Source organism: Castanea sativa, chromosome 1, assembly GCF_040712315.1.
Source record: "Castanea sativa cultivar Marrone di Chiusa Pesio chromosome 1, ASM4071231v1".
Lineage (NCBI taxonomy): Eukaryota > Viridiplantae > Streptophyta > Magnoliopsida > Fagales > Fagaceae > Castanea > Castanea sativa.
In genome coordinates, this window is record NC_134013.1 from 56838998 (window position 1) to 56858708 (window position 19711).

At 37.7% G+C, this 19711-nt stretch overlaps 1 protein-coding gene across 4 annotated transcripts; it reads left to right on the forward strand.

The window, feature by feature from the left end:
* Positions 1-820: 820 nt before the first annotated feature.
* On the forward strand, positions 821-6230 carry LOC142638360 (putative caffeoyl-CoA O-methyltransferase At4g26220). 4 transcript variants are annotated; one of them, XM_075812385.1, is made up of 7 exons: positions 821-958; positions 2267-2605; positions 3757-3825; positions 3929-4008; positions 5241-5385; positions 5469-5600; positions 5712-6230. In XM_075812385.1, the coding sequence occupies exons 2-7, from the start codon at positions 2552-2554 to the stop codon at positions 6000-6002; spliced, it is 771 nt and encodes a 256-aa protein (XP_075668500.1). In that variant the 5' UTR covers positions 821-958; positions 2267-2551; the 3' UTR covers positions 6003-6230. The 4 variants fall into 4 exon arrangements, with proteins under 4 accessions (XP_075668500.1, XP_075668506.1, XP_075668514.1 ...); XM_075812391.1 differs by lacking the exon at positions 2267-2605; XM_075812399.1 differs by lacking the exons at positions 821-958; positions 2267-2605 and adding an exon at positions 3167-3309.
* Positions 6231-19711: the final 13481 nt, after the last annotated feature.

Consider the following 19711-nt stretch of genomic DNA (forward strand, 5'->3'; position numbering starts at 1 on the left):
TTATTAAAACAATCACATTAAGTTATGAAAAAGTGTTGTGAAAGTTGTGTGTTATTAGATTTATCATACATAACCAGGTACGAGTTTTTCGTAAACTTTTAGTTCAGCAATGGACAAGATCATGTTGAGGGATGAGATGCTGTCAAACTCGCTATTGTCTTTATTAGGAGAAATGCAAGCCTGTTTAGTGCTACTGTAGCTTAATAATTGTCCTTCCAAAAATTTAATAATGCAAGCCTGTTTAATAATTATCCTTCCAAGAATTTAATAACAATAATATATTAATAATAATAACAACAATTGTCTTTTTGAGGAACTTTTATACCCTATGAGTGGTACTTAGTACTTACGACTTACTGTTGATCACCGAATGGATTGGTTATTCCATCTGCTTACGTTATTTGAAGTTTGACATATTAAAATGGTTGGCAGCTAACGAAAAGAACCAAAAAAAAAAAAGGTTTTCCTGGGAATTAATCTTGTTTACTTGTTACTTGTCAAAGTAGCATACGTGAGCTAGCTCTACCATGCGTACCATTTCAAAAAAAATTAATAATCACCGACGCTTTTGATGACATTGGCTTGGAAATATTCTTATGAAAAACAATTAATAGTCACCGACGCTTTTGATGACATTGGCTTGGAAATATTCTTATGAAAAACATTAAAAAAATTAAAAAAAAAAAAAAAACTAGACGAAAAGACTGAGGAAGCGTTTATGCAAGGGAACATTATTATAGTTGAAACTTGAAAATTGCCAAAGCTTGTGAGAGGCCCTTGACTAAAAGTCTAAAACAGAGTCTATAAGAGAGCTTTCATGGTGGAACTGAGTCTGTATTGAAGAAACAATAGGTAGTTGTTGAAACAATAGACTCTTAACAATTCAAAGCTTCAAATATTTTCTTCCTCTTCTTCTTCTTCTTCTTCTTCTTCTTTTCCCCAAGCCAGAAGCTACAAGGTATGTCTCCTTCTCTTCATTTTATTTGTATGGTTTTTTTCTTCACTATGTGTTAAAGGATGAATATTCAGAAGTCTCTTGACACCACGCTTTTGTTGCACTTGTAGCTTTATAATCTGATATTAGGATTGCCAGTATAGTTAAAAATGGCTCGTCGTTTGGGTATACTGTTTCTCTTTTTCTTGGGGATTTTGTGATTGAGATTGATGTGTAGGCATGCACGGTAGCTTTCACTTTTTTATTTTATTTTATAATCGGTAGCTTTTACTTTCAAGGATACATAATTGGGAGACTAATAATTTGAACGTGACATTATATTTATTGGTTGTATGTATTCACCCTCTCACATATGAGTGGATGTCACACTTGTGAGATCTACCTTCATGTGAGAGAATAGATACATATATCAGATACATGATAGATTTTCTCTCATAATTTGTCATGTGCTTACATGGTAAATATATATATATATATATTAAGAGGTAAAGTTCAGAGAAAATTCAATTAAATTTTGATTGGATTCTCAATTTTGTATAATGTCTTTTCTAAATTTTTGTGCCAAAATAAATGATACATTAACAACTTGCTATAGTGCTTAATATATAACACAATTTACCAAAAATGCATAAAAGACACCATCCAATGGGCTAACATGCAAAAAAAATTACAACTTGCTATAGTGCTTAAGCAAGTATACATAAGTATTGTTGCAACATGTATATTTCTTTTTATTCCTCTTTTATGCTCAGTCTCCTCTCTTTTCTCACTTTCTCTCTTCCACTATAGCTTTAAAGTAAGATTATTTTAACGTGATATGTTGTAAAATATAGAATAGATGTATAGTGTATTATAAAATAGATAAAATGAGTTTTAAGTGAAATAAAATGTAGATATTTTCTATTTTTTGCATAACCGAAATGCTCTATTATAATATTTTAATTATACTCCATTAAAAATAGTTATATCAACATTATGGGTCTACTAGTAATATAATTATAACGATTTTCTTTTTCACGAACTTACTAAATTGGCACTTAGACTAATTTTTAACGGTTGACTTTTTCAAGAACTTGCTATGGCTTTTTAGTGGCGCTTACGACTTATCATGAGCACCATTCTGTAAGGTCTATAATTGTTGGTTAATTCCATGTCAAACTTATTTGTATCTTATTGTCTAGATTTCCATTTGTTTGTGCAAATTTATTTGTATTTAGTTGGTGAGATGAAAGGATCATGTGCTAAAATTGAAGTTGTGAATTGATGTACTTCACTGAACCTAAGACAATTCAGTTACATTTTTTACTACAGATACAACCTTTTTTCCCACCTGTATAAGCTCCATTTCCCACAAATTTGTTACCCTAAAGTCTCATTTGAAAATTTTTGAGAGAAACCATAACTTTAGAGCAAAACCCAAATCAATCTCTCTATCTACTTGCTCTCACCATTGCCAAATTCTTGAGAGGAGATCAAATCTATCACACAAACCAACCTTTTGAGTTTTTGTGTCAACTCACTTGGGACGCATTGGAACCACTACAAAACAGCCAAAGAGACTTGGAGTTTCCAATTGGAGGCTCAATTGCAGATTTGATGACTAGAGGAGAGAAAGGACTAGAGAAATCGGTTGCTAGCAAAAGCTTGGAGGTATTGAATATATATTTTTTACCTCTTTACTTAAGAGGACTTCGTTTGTAAGATGTACTACAACCTTTTTTTTTAGTGGATTGTTTGATACTATGATGCCTCAAAGAGATTTTTCTGCCTAATGCTCGAGTTTTCTTTCCCGTAAACACTTTGTTGTCTTGTGGGTTATTGTGATTTTACGTGGTTTTGCTTTATTTAATGTTTATCCATGCATGCTAATGTCAATTGGCTAATCTTGTACACAATTGGGATTTACATTTTGTGATTAGTGATTACCATAAAATTGACATTAGCGGTAAAAATTTGGGATCTAAATATCTTGATTGGGCAACTCTTTCAAATTGGGTGGTCACGAATCATCTGCATACGTAGTTGAGATTTGACAAATCATATTAAGTTAAAAGATTGAAAAGAAAAGAAGAAAAAGATTCTTTGTAGTTTGCACTAGTGAAAACATCGCTTGGAAATATCCCAAGGAAACATAGCTTCCGAGAAAGGACAAACAAGAAAGGAACAACTGAGGAAGCCTTTATGCTAGCACTAATTAGTTGCAGCTTTGAAATCTGAAAAGCACGGGTCTCACTGTCGCACTACTTTTATTTCTCAAAGTGGTCTAGCACTAAAACAAAGGTTACACATACAACAATGGTGGAACCCAGTCCATATTGAAGAAACATAAGGAAGTAGTTGAAATTAAGAGCAGAGTAAGTAAAATATCAGTGATTCAGGTTCAGGGCTTTGGTTTGGTTAGTTCTTTACTGTGTTAAAGCATGGATATTCAGAAGCCTCTGACAGATCACTTTCTGAAAGTGTATGACAAGTTTTATTTTCTTTCTATTTATGTATGTTCTGTTTCCTGACACCACGTTTTGCCTTATCATGAGTGTTCGTTGTTTTTCCCTTTCTTGGAAATTTTGTGATTGAGATTGTTATGCTGGAACGGTAACTATTACCTTCGAGTATACTTAATTGAGAGACTATGATTTGTCACATGTGCGTGTGTGTCTTCTCTTGGAATGACTATGCAGTACTATAGTAGACAAGTTTGATAAAAAAAAAAAAATTGAAAATACCATTGGGGAAAGTTATTATACTAGCAACTTTTTTTTCTTTGAGGAATGTCATAATTTCTTACGCACTTGCATATATAGATGGAGAACACAAAAAAGCAAGGAAATCTGCCAAACCCTTTGATTTTGCAGAGTGAGGAGTTATATGAGGTACTGTCTATTATCTTCTTGACATTTTTTCTTGAGTTTAGCTGTTTTGTTTCTTTTTAAGTCAATGACGTTCAATCTAATTTTTTTATTATTAATTTGGCAGTACATATTGGCAACTAGTGTGTACCCACGAGAACCAGAGCCTCTTAAGGAGCTGAGGAAAGCTACTGCACCCCAACCATTGTAATAGTTCTTTCTATCTTAAACTACATTAAACCACCAAATTCCTCTCTCTCTCTCTCTCTCTCTCATCATTTTCTTTTGTCTTCACATGGTTCACATCAAAATCATTTAGAGATTGTTTAAAAGCATTATTGACATGAAGTGATGGACTTTCAACTTTTCCTTGCATTTGTACCAACAATGTCACAATGGATACAATATTTTTTTGGTTGCTCCGAGGGAATTAAAACTTCCAAATTTGATATAATTAAATACTTTGGGAGTCTAGACCTCCAAGTTAGACTAATTAACAATTTGTAACTTAGAAAATCATGACTATACTTCATTTATTATCAACATCAAAATTTATAGAAATACTTTCATTTGGATAAAAGATAAATACTAACTTCCTATAAACCATCAGTAAAATAATCATGATTCATACTAATCCACACTAATTTATTTGAATCAATAAAACATATTTATCATTTTTTTTAAATGAATGAAAAATGGGTAGAGAAGAGCTACTTGAGCTAGCGTCTTCCATCTAGGCGTGACCATAATGACACTCTATCCGTTGGGCCTAGGCTTTTGGGAGCAATGAATCCGAATGAGCCATAGCTGTGCACCCAGCCCCATTAACGCTAGTGAGCATGAGCCGAGAGCACCGGGTTGTCCACCGGAATGAAAAATTCCGGCTGAAATGGAATGAAATTCAAAACTTTGGCTCTAATACCTAGTGTTAATATGTTGTTTCGAGGAAATCAAGACCTCCAAATTTGATAAATAAACTATTTTGAGGGAGCCCAAATCTCTAAGTTAGACTAGTAGACCAATTCTCTCTCAGGAAATCATGGTAATACTTTATTTTTTGTGGGCATATGAATTTATACATGGCAAAATTTCAATTGGATAAAAAATAAATACTTACTTCAATTCGAATTAATCCTAATTCAAACAAATCTAAGTAATCATAATCCAAACTATTTTATTTGAACCAATAAAACATATTTTTATTATTGGGGACTCTTGGGTGCTAGATAGCCCATAGACTTTGCTATTTTTGATTCCCCACGCCTAGTCGTGGTTACTTTGCTAGCTTTTGATAAAGTTGAGCTTTTCTATACTGCACTAATTTGTAGCGAATCTATAATATTTCCATTTGTACCAAAAAAAAAAAAGATAGTGGGAACTCTGGGATATAGTTTCATGTGATTGCTTCTAACAGGTTGAGTGACAAATATCTTGTCCAGGGCATACTTTGGTACATCACCAGATGCAGGTCAACTAATTGCCATGTTCTTGAAGATAGTGAATGCAAAGAAGACAATTGAAATTGGGGTTTTTACAGGATACTCTCTTCTCCTCACGGCCCTTACAATTCCTGATGATGGCAAGGTATGCAAATCATTCACGATCAGTATGTATGTTAAATACATTGTCTTGGCAAAATCCTTATGCCTTGTAATGCCAAATTGCAGATTACAGCCATAGATGTTGATCGAACAAAATATGAGATAGGATTGCCAATTATACAAAAAGCGGGGGTTGAGCACAAAATTAACTTTATCGAGTCACGAGCTTTACCAGTTCTTGATGAACTGCTACAAGATGTAAGCTTTAGTAGTGTTTGCTCCTTTTAAGTTTCACCAGAAAAATGTTCTAGTTTTCATGGTCACTTCTCAAGAATTGGAATGTTTAACTCTATATATGTTACATTGCAGCCAAAGAATGAAGGGAGTTTTGACTTTGCTTTTGTTGATGCTGACAAAGTTAATTACTGGAATTACCTTGAGAGGATGATGAAATTGGTTAAGGTTGGAGGGATAATTATCTATGATAACACACTGTGGGGAGGATATGTTGCTTTACCTGAAGAGGATGTTCCAGAAAAGAAAAGAGCTTGGAGGCAGTCTACCATTGAGTTTAATAACTCCATTTCTTCTGACTCACGTGTTGAAATATCTCATGCTTCAGTGGGTGATGGCGTTCTGATCTGCAGGCGAATTTGCTAAGTATTTCTAGACAACTAGTTGAACTTATTAATAAATCTTTTCATCCCTACAAGCACGAGTGCTTGTTATGAATTTCTTAAGGACCAGACTATTTCATAGGAATGTTTAGGGAAACTGTGCTCTGGTTTGTAGGAAGGACAATTTTTTTTATTGTTTTTGTCCCTTTAAGTTTGCATGAGTTTTGATTCTTCTATTCAATCGAAGACCAAATAATTAACATTCTGCAAATCCAATTTCCTTTTTAGTTAATTTAATATACAGTCTATATACTTTACACCCAAATGATAAAGAATAAATTAAAGGAAAAAACATAAACAAAATTACAATCTGGAGAGAGAGAGAGAGAGGATTAAGGTTATCTATCTTTTGGTTGGAAAGAAAATAGTGATGGGTGATTCTTCACCCACCCACCAATTTGTTTCCTTTCAACTTGAGGAGTGACCATGAATAATGAAATTAAAAAAATTACCCTCATTACCTTATTGTTTCAAATTGCAATAAGGGCATAATAATAATTTAATATCTATCGTTTCACTTTTCTATTCCTTGTGCTAAATGTACATGATGAAAAACAAAAATATTTTCTATTAGTTTAGGGATACACATCATTTTACACTCATGACTCAACTAATGTGTCAAGGTATGATTGATTTACAATAAAATAGTTTCAAACGTGGACTCATATAAAAGTAGTTATTCTATAACACACTTTGCCACAACTTTTCATATTTGATGACATGTGCGATTGTAATTGATGAACTATTAATTGTACTTTTTCTCCACCACTCACGATTGCATATATATGTCATTAAGTTATGATAAGTATGTAACGAAATGTGTGCCCACATATTTTTTTCATATAAAAGTGATATGAATAAATTATCTATTTGGTCCCTAACTTTACACTTTGTGTAATATTTCAAATGTGTCAGTTTGATCTCTAACTTTTTGGTATTGGTTCAAAATGATCCTTATTGTTAAGTGATGATGGAAAATACTGACGAGCTAATATCAAAATAAAATAGTATTAGTTTCATTCCACATAAGATTGCCACCTAGGCTGCCACGTTAGCACAACTGTAAAATTAAAATTTTTTTTTTTAAAAAGCTTAGTGAGTAAGCTAATGTGCAACTGCAAACACGTGAGCCTCAAGTTGGGATCAAAGTCCCCTAAGAATAGTAGCTGCGCCTGATTCATTTGGCTGCTTCAGCCTTCACTATCAAAATCCCTAATAGTAGTGAATTTCTTTCATAATTGAAGAAAGTGAAGCAGTCCAGTCACCAGTGACATCGTGCTGCTATTGCTAGGGATTTTGATCCTAAATTAAACCTCACGTGTTTACAAGTGAGCTTACTCACTAAGCAAGTTTTTATTTATTCATTTAGGCTATCGTAACATGGTAGTGTAGGTGGCAATCGATATGAAATGAAACTAATATTTTATTTTGGCCATTAATCAAGTCATTTTTTTTTTCTTTTTTTTTTCTTCTTGAAAAATAGGCCGGCATTTTTCATTTATCACTTTAAGGAACATTTTTTGATACAATATCAACACATTTAAAAGGTTTGGGAACAAATTGATAATTTTCCCAAAGTAATATTAATCTCATTAAAAAAAAGACTGCTCAATGGGATGTTAATTAACGAAATCATTTCTGTCATCCTAAAGTCTTCAAAGACACAGAGGGGTGGAGACATGGACGTAACTAGGATTTGGAATTAGGAGGTAGCTTTGCTATTGATTACTTCTTGTGGTTTTGGCTTGTGAATTTGCTATTTAGTTGTGAATTTTTTTTTTGTAGTGTCTTTGACGTGTATTGTTGGGTAAGGATAAAATTGGTTGGTTTAAAAAAAAATTTCGGGTCGAGTTGTTTGTTTTGAGTAAAATTGATTGATTGGGCTTAATTTTTATTTTTGCAATTGGTAATTTTTATTGCTGGGCTAATTTTCTGGGCTTATATAAATATTTTTATATTTTATATCTATAAATAAATTTTTAGTCTTTAAAATGATGAAAATGCTAGAGTTACAAACGTTTGTATAAATTGCTGATATGATTAGTAGTTATTATTATGTAAAAAAATGATGTAAGTAGTAGTCCCAAATGTGAACCAATTAAAATTTGTAAAAATATTGTAGAAAATTTTGTTAATAATATTGTTAAGGGGGAAAAGTGTAAATTTACGGAACGAACTTGCTATACACACAAATACATATATATATATACACCCACACACACACACACTAATAATTTTATAAAAAAAAAAAGAAAAAAAAATTAGGGCGGCTCTATCACTGGGTGGGGAGTGGGGACACACACTAATTTGGGTCCTTTTTTTTTTTTTAATATTGTTTTTGGTTATATAGATGGGTAATTCTTCCGTACCCCTTCAAAAAAAGTGAAGTACGGTACTTACTAGTAGGTAACCTGCTATACGAAGTTACATTTTTCTCACATTTCATAGTTTCATCCTCACATTGTGCAATTCCAGCGTCACATGTGATAGTTCTTTTGTCACATTTAGCGGTTCCCTTACTTTTTTCTCACATTTAATGGTTTCATCCTCACATTGTGCAGTTCCAACGTCACATGTGATAGTTCTTTTGTCACATTCGGCAGTTCTCGTACTTTTTTTTTTTCCACATTTGATGGTTTCATCCTCACATTGTGTAGTTTCAACATCACATGTGACAATTCTTTTGACATATTTAGTGGTTCACTTACTTTTTTCCTCATATTAGACGGCTTCATTCTCACATTGTGCAGTTCCAACATCATATGTGATAGTTCTTTTGTCATATTCGGTGGTTCTCTTACTTTTTTCTCACATTTGACTATTCCATTCTCACATTGTGCAGTTCCAACATCATATGTGACAGTTCTTTTGTCACATTTGGTGGTTCCCTTATTTTTTTCTCACATTTGACAGTTTTATCCTCACATTGTGCTGTTCCAACATCACATGTGCCAGTTCTAGTGTCACATTCGATGGCTCCTTTATTTATTTTTCTCACATTTGACGGTTCTATTATCACATTGTGCAGTACCAACATTACTTCTGACCGTACTTTTGTCACATTTTGTGGTACCCTAATTTTTTTTCTCATATTTGATTGTTCCATCGTCATATTGGGTAGTACCAATATCACATATGACCGTATTTTTGTCACATTTAATGGTTCTTTTTTTTTTACTCATATTTGACAGTTCCATCATCACATTAAGCCTTACCAACATTACATATGGGTGTAGCCAACCCAACCCAACCCCACTGAATTACCTAATAATCAACAAATATATATAACAAAAATACTCCTAAAGTCTCTAAAATTCCGAAATACCCTTAAATATACTAAAATTTCCAAAATGCATTCTAACAATCTAAAATTACCAAAATAACCTAGAAACTCTCAAAAATTATTGGGATATCCTTAAAACCTAAAAAATGACCAAAATGACTCTAAAATCTAAAAAATAACTGAAATACCTTCTAAACCTAAAAAATAATCGAAATACCCTTAGATACTAAAAAAAATTACCTAAATGACAATTGTAGATGCTCATTTTTTAGAAGCCCAGTAGGAGAAAAAGCCCAAAGACATGGGCAGTAAAGAGTGGGATGGAAATGCCATTAAGATAAGTGGCAGGAATAATGGATAATGGATCCATAAAGCAAATAAATGGACCTTGAAGAAGTAAATGGGCCTAAAAAGTCCCAGAAGAAAGAAATAACAAACTCATGGGCTGTATGGATGTAGAAAAGTGAGAATGGGCCACGGCTGTCACAGCAGGCCCAAGGCAATGTAAGTAAAGAAAGTAAGGGGCAATGGAGAATCCATGAGCCCCAAGGAAAAGTAAGAAGCACTTGGGCCAGGGAAGCCCAAGGAGTTAGTAAAAGCCCATGGGAAATATAGAGTTGGAAAGGGTTAAGGATGCCCCAAGAAAGTAAACGGGTCAAGGATGTTCCAAAGGAAAGTAGGTGGAATAAGGGAGCCCGCAAGTAGTAAAGGGCCCAATGAGTTTATTGGGCCTTCAAAGAAAGAATAAACAGAAAAGCCCAGAGAGGCCCAGCAGACTTGGGTCAAGCAAACCTCACGGCAGGCATAGCAGAATGATGCGGCAGGAAACAAATAACAAGGGCTAGAAGCATAAGAACAGCCTACAATCGGGCAAGGGCCTAGCCCATAAAAGAAGCAAGCCGCAAATGAGAAGTCAGGGGAGGCAGCTCACGCTATAAGAAGCCAAAGATGAGCGGTAGACTGGACAGGTTGACCTTCAGACCACGGCAGACACATGAGCAGCAGGCAAAATTTGAATGAGCATGGAGGCAAGGCACGCGCAAGGCCCAGGCACCACCAGCCTGTACCCAGCCAATACAAGAAATGGTGAGGTCATGGATCAGAGGTAAGGGGGTATGGTCTGGCAGTGGGGAGGGGGAAAAACTCATTTTCGTGTTTCCTGCTCAAGTCCTTTTGGAGGCATGTCCTGCTGGGACGACATACCACCCAAAAGAGGCAAAGTTGAGTTGGAACTACTAGGTGCATGCCATGAGGGACGGAGAGAAATAGAGTACTTACGTCGTGGTAGGTAAGAGTACCATGGCAAGCAAACAAACAAAAGAGCTTTCTTTGTCTGGTGAAGTAGAATGGCAAGGCCAGCACAGGTAAGTAGCGCTGGCTGGGTGACTGACCAATCAGTAATGGTTGGCAAGAACACCAACACTAGACAAAAACGGTTAAGGGCTAAAATGGTAAAAACTCGCTACGGCTAGCCCTTATATAAGGGACCTTTGCTGTGTACGGCTCAGGGGGCAACCTTTGGGATATAATCGCTAGAATCACAAAGGCAGTGAGAGTAAGAAAACGAGAAGAAAAAAGAGAGAAATAATCAGAGAAAAATAACAAGGAGAGTAAAAAATGAAAAGAAAGAAAGGAAAGAATTAAGGAATAGAGAGAGGAAAGAAAAAGAAAACAGAGAGAATAGAGTGGTAGGCATGCACCGAATGGGTCAATCTCCCTCTCCCTCTCCAGCCCATGCTCTCTGGTAACGAAAGAGGACCTCCTTAAACACAAGTCATTCAGGCCCGCCCTTTTAAAGCAGTTAATTTCTCCTCCAGAGAGGTTAATCGCGTTGAAGAGGTGATTCCCCTTCTTGACTTAAGCTTGGCAACATAACTTGATGCGGCAGACTGACATTCATCTCCTTTAAGCTTACTGGTTATTCATTCGATACCTATTCGCCCATTACTTACTTCTGTCTGAATCATAAAGGAATTTATTATTATTATCTTTATTATATCTGTCTGCCGTAGTTAACGTAACAGTTTTGCTTGCCGTGGGCATGTGATCAAAGCCTGATTAACAGGGGCATTGTTTGCGCACAAGCCGAACCAAAGAAGTTTGCTCTTGGACCGATCCCAACTCCTTGATCTAGAAATCTTTGGGCCTAGTGTAGCGGCAGACGGCCCAGCCCAACATTTGCAAAAAAGGGCCACACATTTAAATTGGCGACTTTACTGGGGAGTTGGGAAACAGACGGATATAGAAATCCTCGTGAACAAATGCCACCAAAATCCAGGACAACGCGTAATATGAGCGTTGCCCCCTCGCAGGCTAAGTCAAGGCCAACAACGCCCTGTGAGCCCAACCAGGCAAAAAACATCAACGGATTGGGGGTTGAACCCTAGCCGCAGGCGAGGAATCTGGCTGACAATACCAATGCTTTTGTCGAAGTACTCCAAGCATTGCAACACTCGCAACAGCAGATGAAGTAAGAGGCAATGGAGAATCCATGAGCCCCAAGGATGAAGTAAGAAGCACTTAGGCCAAGGAAGCCTAAGGAGTTAGTAAAAGCCTATGGGAAGCATAGAATTGGAAAAGGGTCAAGGATACCCCAAGAAAGTAAACGGGCCAAAGATGCCCAAAGGAAGGTAGGCGGGACGAGGGAGCCCACAAGTGGTAAAGGGCCCAATTAGTTTATTAGGCCTTCAGAAAAAGAATGAATAGAAAAGCTCGTAGAGGCCCAGCAGACTTGGGTCAAGCAAACCTCATGGTAGACATAGTAGAATGATGCGGCAGGAAATAAATAACAAGGGCTGGAAGCATAAAAACAGCCCACAAACGGGCAAGGCCCAGCCCCTAAGAAAAGCAAACCATAAATGCAAAGTCAGGGAAAGTAACCCACGCCATAAGAAGTCAAAGGTGAACGGCAAACAGGGCAGATTAACTTTCAGACCACGGTAGACACATGAGCAGTGGACAAAACTTGGACGAGCATGGAGGTAAAGTACGTGCAAAGCGCAAGCACCATTAGCCTGTACCCAGCCAATACAAGAATTGGTGAGGTCATGGGTCAGAGGTAAGAGGGTATGGTTTGGCGATGGGGAGGGGAAAAAAATCTATTTTCGTGTTTCCTACTCAAGCTCTTTTGGAGGCAATGTCTTGTTGGGATGACACACCACCCAAAAGAGGCAAAGCTGAGTTGGAACCACTAGGTGCATGCCATAAGGGATGGAGAGAAGGAGAGTACTTACACCGTGGCAAATAAGAGTGCCACGGTAAGTAAGTAAGCAAGCAAACAAAAGAGCCTTCTTTGTTTGGTGAGGTGGAGTAGCGCAACCAGTGCAGGTAAGTGGCGCTGGCTGGGTGACTGAGCAGTCAGTAATGGTCGGCAAGGACACCCACACTAGACAAAAACAGTTAAGGGCTAAAATGGTAAAAGCCAAGCACGACTGGCACAATATAAGAAGCCTTTGCTGTGCACGACAAGGGAGGACGGTAACCTCTGGGATATAATCACTAGAATCACAAAAAAGATAAACAGTGAGAGTAAAACCAAGAAGAAAGGAGAGAAAGAATCTGGGAGAAATAGAAAGGGAGAGTAAGAAAAACAAAAAAGAAAGAAAGGAAAGAATAAAGGAATAGAGGGAAGGGTAAAAAGAAAACATAGAGAACTGAGTAATAGACATGCACCAAATGGGTCAATCTCCCTCTCCCTCTTCAACCCATGCTCTCTGGTAACGGAAAAGGATCTCGCAAAATACAAGTCATTTAGCCCCGCCCCTTCAAAGCAGCTAATTTCCCCTTTCATAAGAGATTAGTCGCATTGAAGAGGTGGTTCCCCTTCTTGACTTAGACTTGGCAGTAACTTAATATGGCAGACTGATATTTATTTCTTTTAATAAGCGTGATGTTGTTTTTTCAATACTTGTTATTTTGTTGTCGTTTTGTAAAACGGGCACTCCTTATCAAAGCCCACTATTTATTTTATCTGAATCCTAAAGGAATTTCCATTATTGTCCTTATTGTATCTGTCTGCCGTAGTTAATATAACAGCTCTGCTTGTCATGGACATGTAATCAAAGCCTGGCCAACAACGGGCATTGTTTGTGCATAAGCAGGACCAAGGAGGTTTGCTCTTGGACCGGTCCCAACTCTCTGATTCAGAAATCTAAAAGGCTCAGTGTTGCAGCAGGCGGTCCAGCCCAATACTTGCAAAAAAGGCCCACATAGGGTGCTTAGCAAACCATATCTAGAAAGATATGAACCACGCGCTTTTGCGCAATATGACTGCAGGAAGGGTAGTGTTGTCGAGCACGTGAGCAAATTCATTGATACTCTTGGCTTGTATGCAGCAGACGAGGACTTGTGTCTGCGAGAGTTCCCAAAATCATTGTGTGACCATGCCTACACTTGGTACATAGGCCTAAAACCAGGGTCCATCCCAACCTGGGATGATATGGTAAATGTATTTTGCACTAAGTACTTCCACGGAGAGGAAACAGTGACGCTTGCCACTTTGCAAACTACTAAGTAGAGAAACTAAGAATATTTAATGGAGTACATCAAGAGATTCAAGGACATAGCGCTGGATTGCTATGACCATTGCGAGGAGAAGACCTTAGTGGAGATGTGTATGACAAATATGATTAGAGAATACAGAGTTGTTCTGAAAAATCTGGAGATTTTCTAGTTTGCACAACTGTTACAGAAAGCCAGAAAGAGCGCCCAGTCGGTGAAGCCAAGTTCCGACAAAAGGAACGCCTTGCAGGCTATGGCGGCATCTACCAACGAAAGGAAGAGGAAGACAGACAGGAGGGAGTACGATACCCCTCTACTAATACCATGCACTCCTAAGGAGTTGGATGTGCTTTTAGATAGGTGGATAGCAGATGAAGTTTTTAAACCCAATGAAGTTGCTAGGGAGCCCACAGAGGAAGAGCGGAGGGACTCACGCTTTTGCCGCTCGCATAATTATGTGCCACATCCTACTGCATAATGTTGGGCACTCTGCAGGATGGTGCATCGCAGGATTAAAGAAGGGACCCTAGAGCTGACGCAGCAGGAAGTTCAGAAGAACCCACTCCCGAACCACAAAGGGAAAGGCATGGTAGCAGTGGTAATCTGTGCGGACCCAGGGGAAGACGATGAGGAGAATCCAACCTTGCCTGCCGCAGCAATCACCACCTTACAAAGAAGCTTTAAGTTCAAAAATCTATTTAACCAACTAGGTCTTACAACGAAGGAACGGAAGACAGCCATAGAGGCCTTGGTAAGCATTGCTTCCAGGGCAGGAATAGAATGCTTGTCAGCAGAAGTTGCAGATGATAGGGCTCTCCTACAAGAATCAACTGAAATCATCTTCAATGATGAAGATATGGAAGTGGGTTGCCCTGACCACAGGAGGCCCCTTTACTTAGCTGTGTTTATAAATTAGATCCCCGTCAAGAGAGCCTTGGTGGATACCAACGCCTCGGTAAACCTGGTACCATTAAGCACCTTGCAGGTGGTAGGAATCTCAGAAAGAAAAATCCAATGGTGCCCAATGGAAGTAACAGGATTTGGTGGAAGCGATGAATACACAGCCGGCCACATCCAACTGTGGCTAAAAGTGGGTCCTATAGCCTCTTTAGCCCGGTTCCATGTGGCTAAGACGGAGGTTTCATACCATGTGCTCTTAGGGAGGCCATGGCTGCACAAGCACTGGCTGATACCATCCACCGGCTAATACCATCCACCTACCACCAGTGCGTAAAAGGGAGGTTAAATGGCCAAATGATACGTATAGCGGCAAACCCATCACCATTTGAGCAAGCAGAGGCTCATTTAGTAAAAACAATGTTTTATGACCAGTGGGCACCGTCTAGGGAAAGCTCAGTATCGAAACCAAGGGGCACCTTTGTCCCCAGGTGGGAGGACGTTTGAGATGACCCAGAGCCTGATCTAAGGGAGTTACTCTCTTAGAAGAAGAAGATAAAAGAAGCGCCTACCGCAGAACCAGGCGTACGCCACAATGTGTCAAGGTCCGAGAACCCAACGGCAGGATCGTGTATAAACTATGAAGGTACGTGGGGCCCATGAGTGAAACACAAGCGGGCCCAAGACATGAAGGGCAACACAAAAGCCTGGTGTGTTGCATAGCTCAAGAAGGCTCAAAAGGAGGAAACCGTGAAGAAAGAGACGAGGAGGTTACAACAGATAAGGATGTACAGGTTAGAGTAGAAGAAAAAATGGAGGAAGTCAACTTGGGACTTGACTCGCACGAGCCAAGGCCCATCTTAATCAGTTCAAAGTTGTCAGAAAAAGAAAAATCGGAGTTCATACTATTGTTAAAGGAATACAAAGACGTTTTTGCGTGGAACTACAGTGAAATGCCAGGATTGGATCTTGGGTTAGTAGTGCACACGTTGAAAAGGCCAAGGATGCTCCAAGAAAGTAAATGAGTCAAGGATGCCCAAAAGGAAGTAAACGGGCCACGGGAGCCCGCAAGCAATATAGTAAAAGGCCCAATGAGCTTATTGGGCCATCAGAAAAGAAATAAGTAGCAAGCTCAAAGAGGCCTAATAGCTCTGGGTCAAATAACATCACGGTAGGAATAGCAGAATGATGTGGCAGGAAGTAACAGCAAGCCGTAAGAATAAAACACGGGGAATGGCATGAAGGAGGGAAAGCCCACAATCGGGCAAAGCCTAGCCCCTAAGGGAGCAAACCATAAAGAATGAGAAATCAGGAAAACAGCCCACACCATAAGAAGTCAAGGACGAATAGCAGAATGGGCAAGCGGACCTTCAGACCACAACAAACGCATGAGTAGTAGGCAGATTTTGGACGAACATGGAAGTAAGGCACGCGCAAGGCCTAAACACAATCAGCCGGTACCCAGCTAATACAGGTTGCGATGGGTCATAGGTCAGAGGTAAGAGGGCATGGTTTAGGGGTGGGGAAGGGGGAAAACCTATTTTTGTGTTTCCTGCTCAGGCTCTTTTGGAGGAAGTGTCCTGCTGGGATGACATACTGCCCAAAAGAAGCAAAGCTAAGTTGGAACCACTAGGTGCATGCCATGAGGGACGGAGAGAGAGAGAGTACTCACATTGTGGCAAGTAAGAATGCCACAGCAAGCAAACAAACAAAATAGTTTTCTTTGCCTGGTGATGTGGAGTGGCGCGGCCAGCATAGGTAAGTGGCACTGGCTGGGTGACTGACCAATCAGTAATGGTCGGTAAGGACACTCATAGCATACAAAGATGGTTAAAGGCTAAAATGGTAAAAACCAGCCGCGGCAGACACTATATAAAGAGCCCTTACTGTGCATAAGAAAGGGGACGGTAACAGTAACCTCTAAGGATAGAACCACAACAACTAAGCAAAAACCGAGAGATAAAAAAAAAAAAAAGGAAAAGAAAGAATCGGGGAAAGAAGGAAAAGTAAAAAAAGAAAAAGAAAAAAAGAGAGAATAGAAGTGTAGGCATGCACCGAATAGGATAATTTCCCCCTCTCCCTCTCAAACCACGCTCTCTGCTAAAGGTAAGAGACTTCTCTGGGCATAAGTCATTTAGGCTTGTTCCCTTAAAGCAGTTAATTTCTTCATTGGAGTGATTATTCACATTGAGAAAATGACTTCCTTCTTGACTTAGACCCCGTACCATAACTTGGCACGGCAGATTGATATTTCATTTTGATTCAATAAGCTTATTGCCACCTCTTTCGAATTTATTTTTGTTGCTATCTCATAAAACATGCGTTTCTTGCAATGACCCATTATTAACTTCTGTTTAAATAGTGAACGAATCTCTGTTATTATCTTTATTATATTTACCTACCGTAGTTACCATATCGGTTTTGCCTGCCATGGGCATGTGATCAAAGTCTTGGCGAAACGGGGCATAGTTTGCGCATAAGCCGGACCAAGGTGGGTTGCAATTGGACCGGTTCCAACTCCCTAATCCAGAGCACTTTGAGCCTAGCATAGCAGGAAGCAGTCTAGTCCAATACTGCACAAAAGGCCCACCACACTCATTAAACTTGAAAATGGCTAAAATACCCCTAAAACTCTCGAAAATTACCAGAATACCCTCAGAACCTAAAAAATGATCAAAATACTTTTAGAACCTAAAAAATGACCGAATGACCCTAAAACCTAAATTGTTTTTTGAAATTACCCTAAAACATAAAAAAATGATCGAAATAACCAAAAAACCTAAAACAATGATAAAAAATATCCCATAACACTTGAAAATGACCAAAATACCTTCGAAATCCTTGAAAACTACCAAAAGACCCTTTGAACCTAAAAATATTTTAATGACATTGAAACCTAAAAAATGACTGAAATGACCCTGTAACCTAAAAATTACTTAAATATGCTTAGAACCTAAACAATGAATTATACCAGGTTACCAAATCCTCACATTTGATGGCTCCATTTTCATATTATATAGTTCCAATATCACATGTGACATTTCTTTTGTCACATTTGGTGGTTCCCTTATTTTTTTTCACATTTGATGGTTCTATCCTCACATTATACAGTTCCAACATCATATGTGACAGTTCTTTTGTCACATTTGGCGGTTCCCTTATTTTTTCTCATACTTGACGGTTCCATCTTCACATTATGTAATTCTAACTTCGCATGTGACAGTTATTTTGTCACATTTGGTGGCTTCCTTATTTTTTCTCACATTTGACAGTTCCATCTTCACATTGTGTAGTTCTAACATCACATTTGACAGTACTTTTGTCACATTTGGTGGTTCCCTTAATTTTTTTTCTCACATTTGACAGTTTCATCTTCACATTGTGTGGTACCAACATCATATGTGATTGTACTTTTACCACATTCGGGGGTTCCTTTATTTTTTCTCACATTTGACGGTTCCATCCTCACATTGTGTAGTTCCAATATCACATATGACTTTTTTTTTGTCACATTTAGTGGTTCCCTTATTATTTTTTCTCACATTTGATGGTTTCATTATCACATTTGACAATACCAACATCACATTTGACAGTGCTTTTGTCACATTTAATAGTTCTCTTATTATTTTCTCACATTTGACAGTTCTATGATCACATTTGGTAGTATCAATATCATATTTGACCATACTTTTACATTTGGGCCCACCACTGAAGTCACTTTTTTACTTATTTCTTTATATATATGTTTGTAGCAAAAAATGAGGATGAAGATGGCAATCCCACATTGGAATGGTTTAAAATACATATAGGGACGATAACAATTATATGTCAAAATTAATGGTTCCTTTTTTTTTTCTCACCAATTACCATAATACCCTTGAAACCTAAAAAAAATTACCATAATAGGCTTAGAACCTAAAAAATAACCACTAAACCTAAAAAATGACCAATATACCCTTAGAACAAAAAAAAAATGATTGAATGACTCTAAAACTTAAAAAACAGACCAAAATTACCAGAAAACCTAAAAAATGATCGAATTAACGATAAAATCTAGAAAATGACCAAAATACCCTTAAGACAAAAAAAAATGACCACATGACCTTGAAACTTAAAAAATGACCAAAATTACCATAAAACCTAAAAAATGACTAAAATAACCACGAAACCTAAAGTATGACCCAAATACCCTTAGAAAAGAAAATGACCGTAATGCCCCCTATACCTAGAGAATATCTAAAAATACCCTTAGTGCCTAAGAAATGACCCCGAAAACCTTAGAAATGACTGAAATTTCCTCAAAACCTAAAAAATTATCAAAATTTCTCCAATTCCCTCCAAAAATTATCAAAATACCCTTAGAACCTATAAAATTATCAAAATACCCTTAGAACCTATAAAATTATCAAAATACCCTTAGAACCTATAAAATGACTGTAATGCCCCTAAAATCTAAGAATGGCCAAAATACCATTGAAAGTCTATCGAAGGTGACCGGGGTGAGCCAGCCAAGGACCCTCTGACGGTTAAGCTAGTATTCCTTCCAATGACTCAAGTATGAAAAGTGGATGAATACCTTTCTTAGCTTGGTGAAGCTTGATCTTTTTTATATAAAGTTTGGTGTGGATTTACTTGTTAGGTGCCATTAATATAGTGGGAGATGGGTGGACTTAGTGGGGAGAGTGGAGCGAATTTCGGGGAATTCACCCCATATCTCGAAATAATGGATGGTGCAATCGTTCTTGGTTTGCTGATCATCCATGATCTTTTGTCCGTTGATGACTTGTCTCTTATACTAGATGACATTCCTCCTTTTTGGTGTTACTTCTTTCCTCTTTCCTTTCTAGATGTGGATATTTTGGACTGACTCCTATGGACAATATATGTACTTTTTAATTACCCATCATCCTTAAAACCTAGAAAATGTCTGCAATACCCTCTAAACCTAAAAAATAACTGAAATAACCTTAGAACATAAAAAATGACTAAAATGACTTTGTAACCGAAAAAGT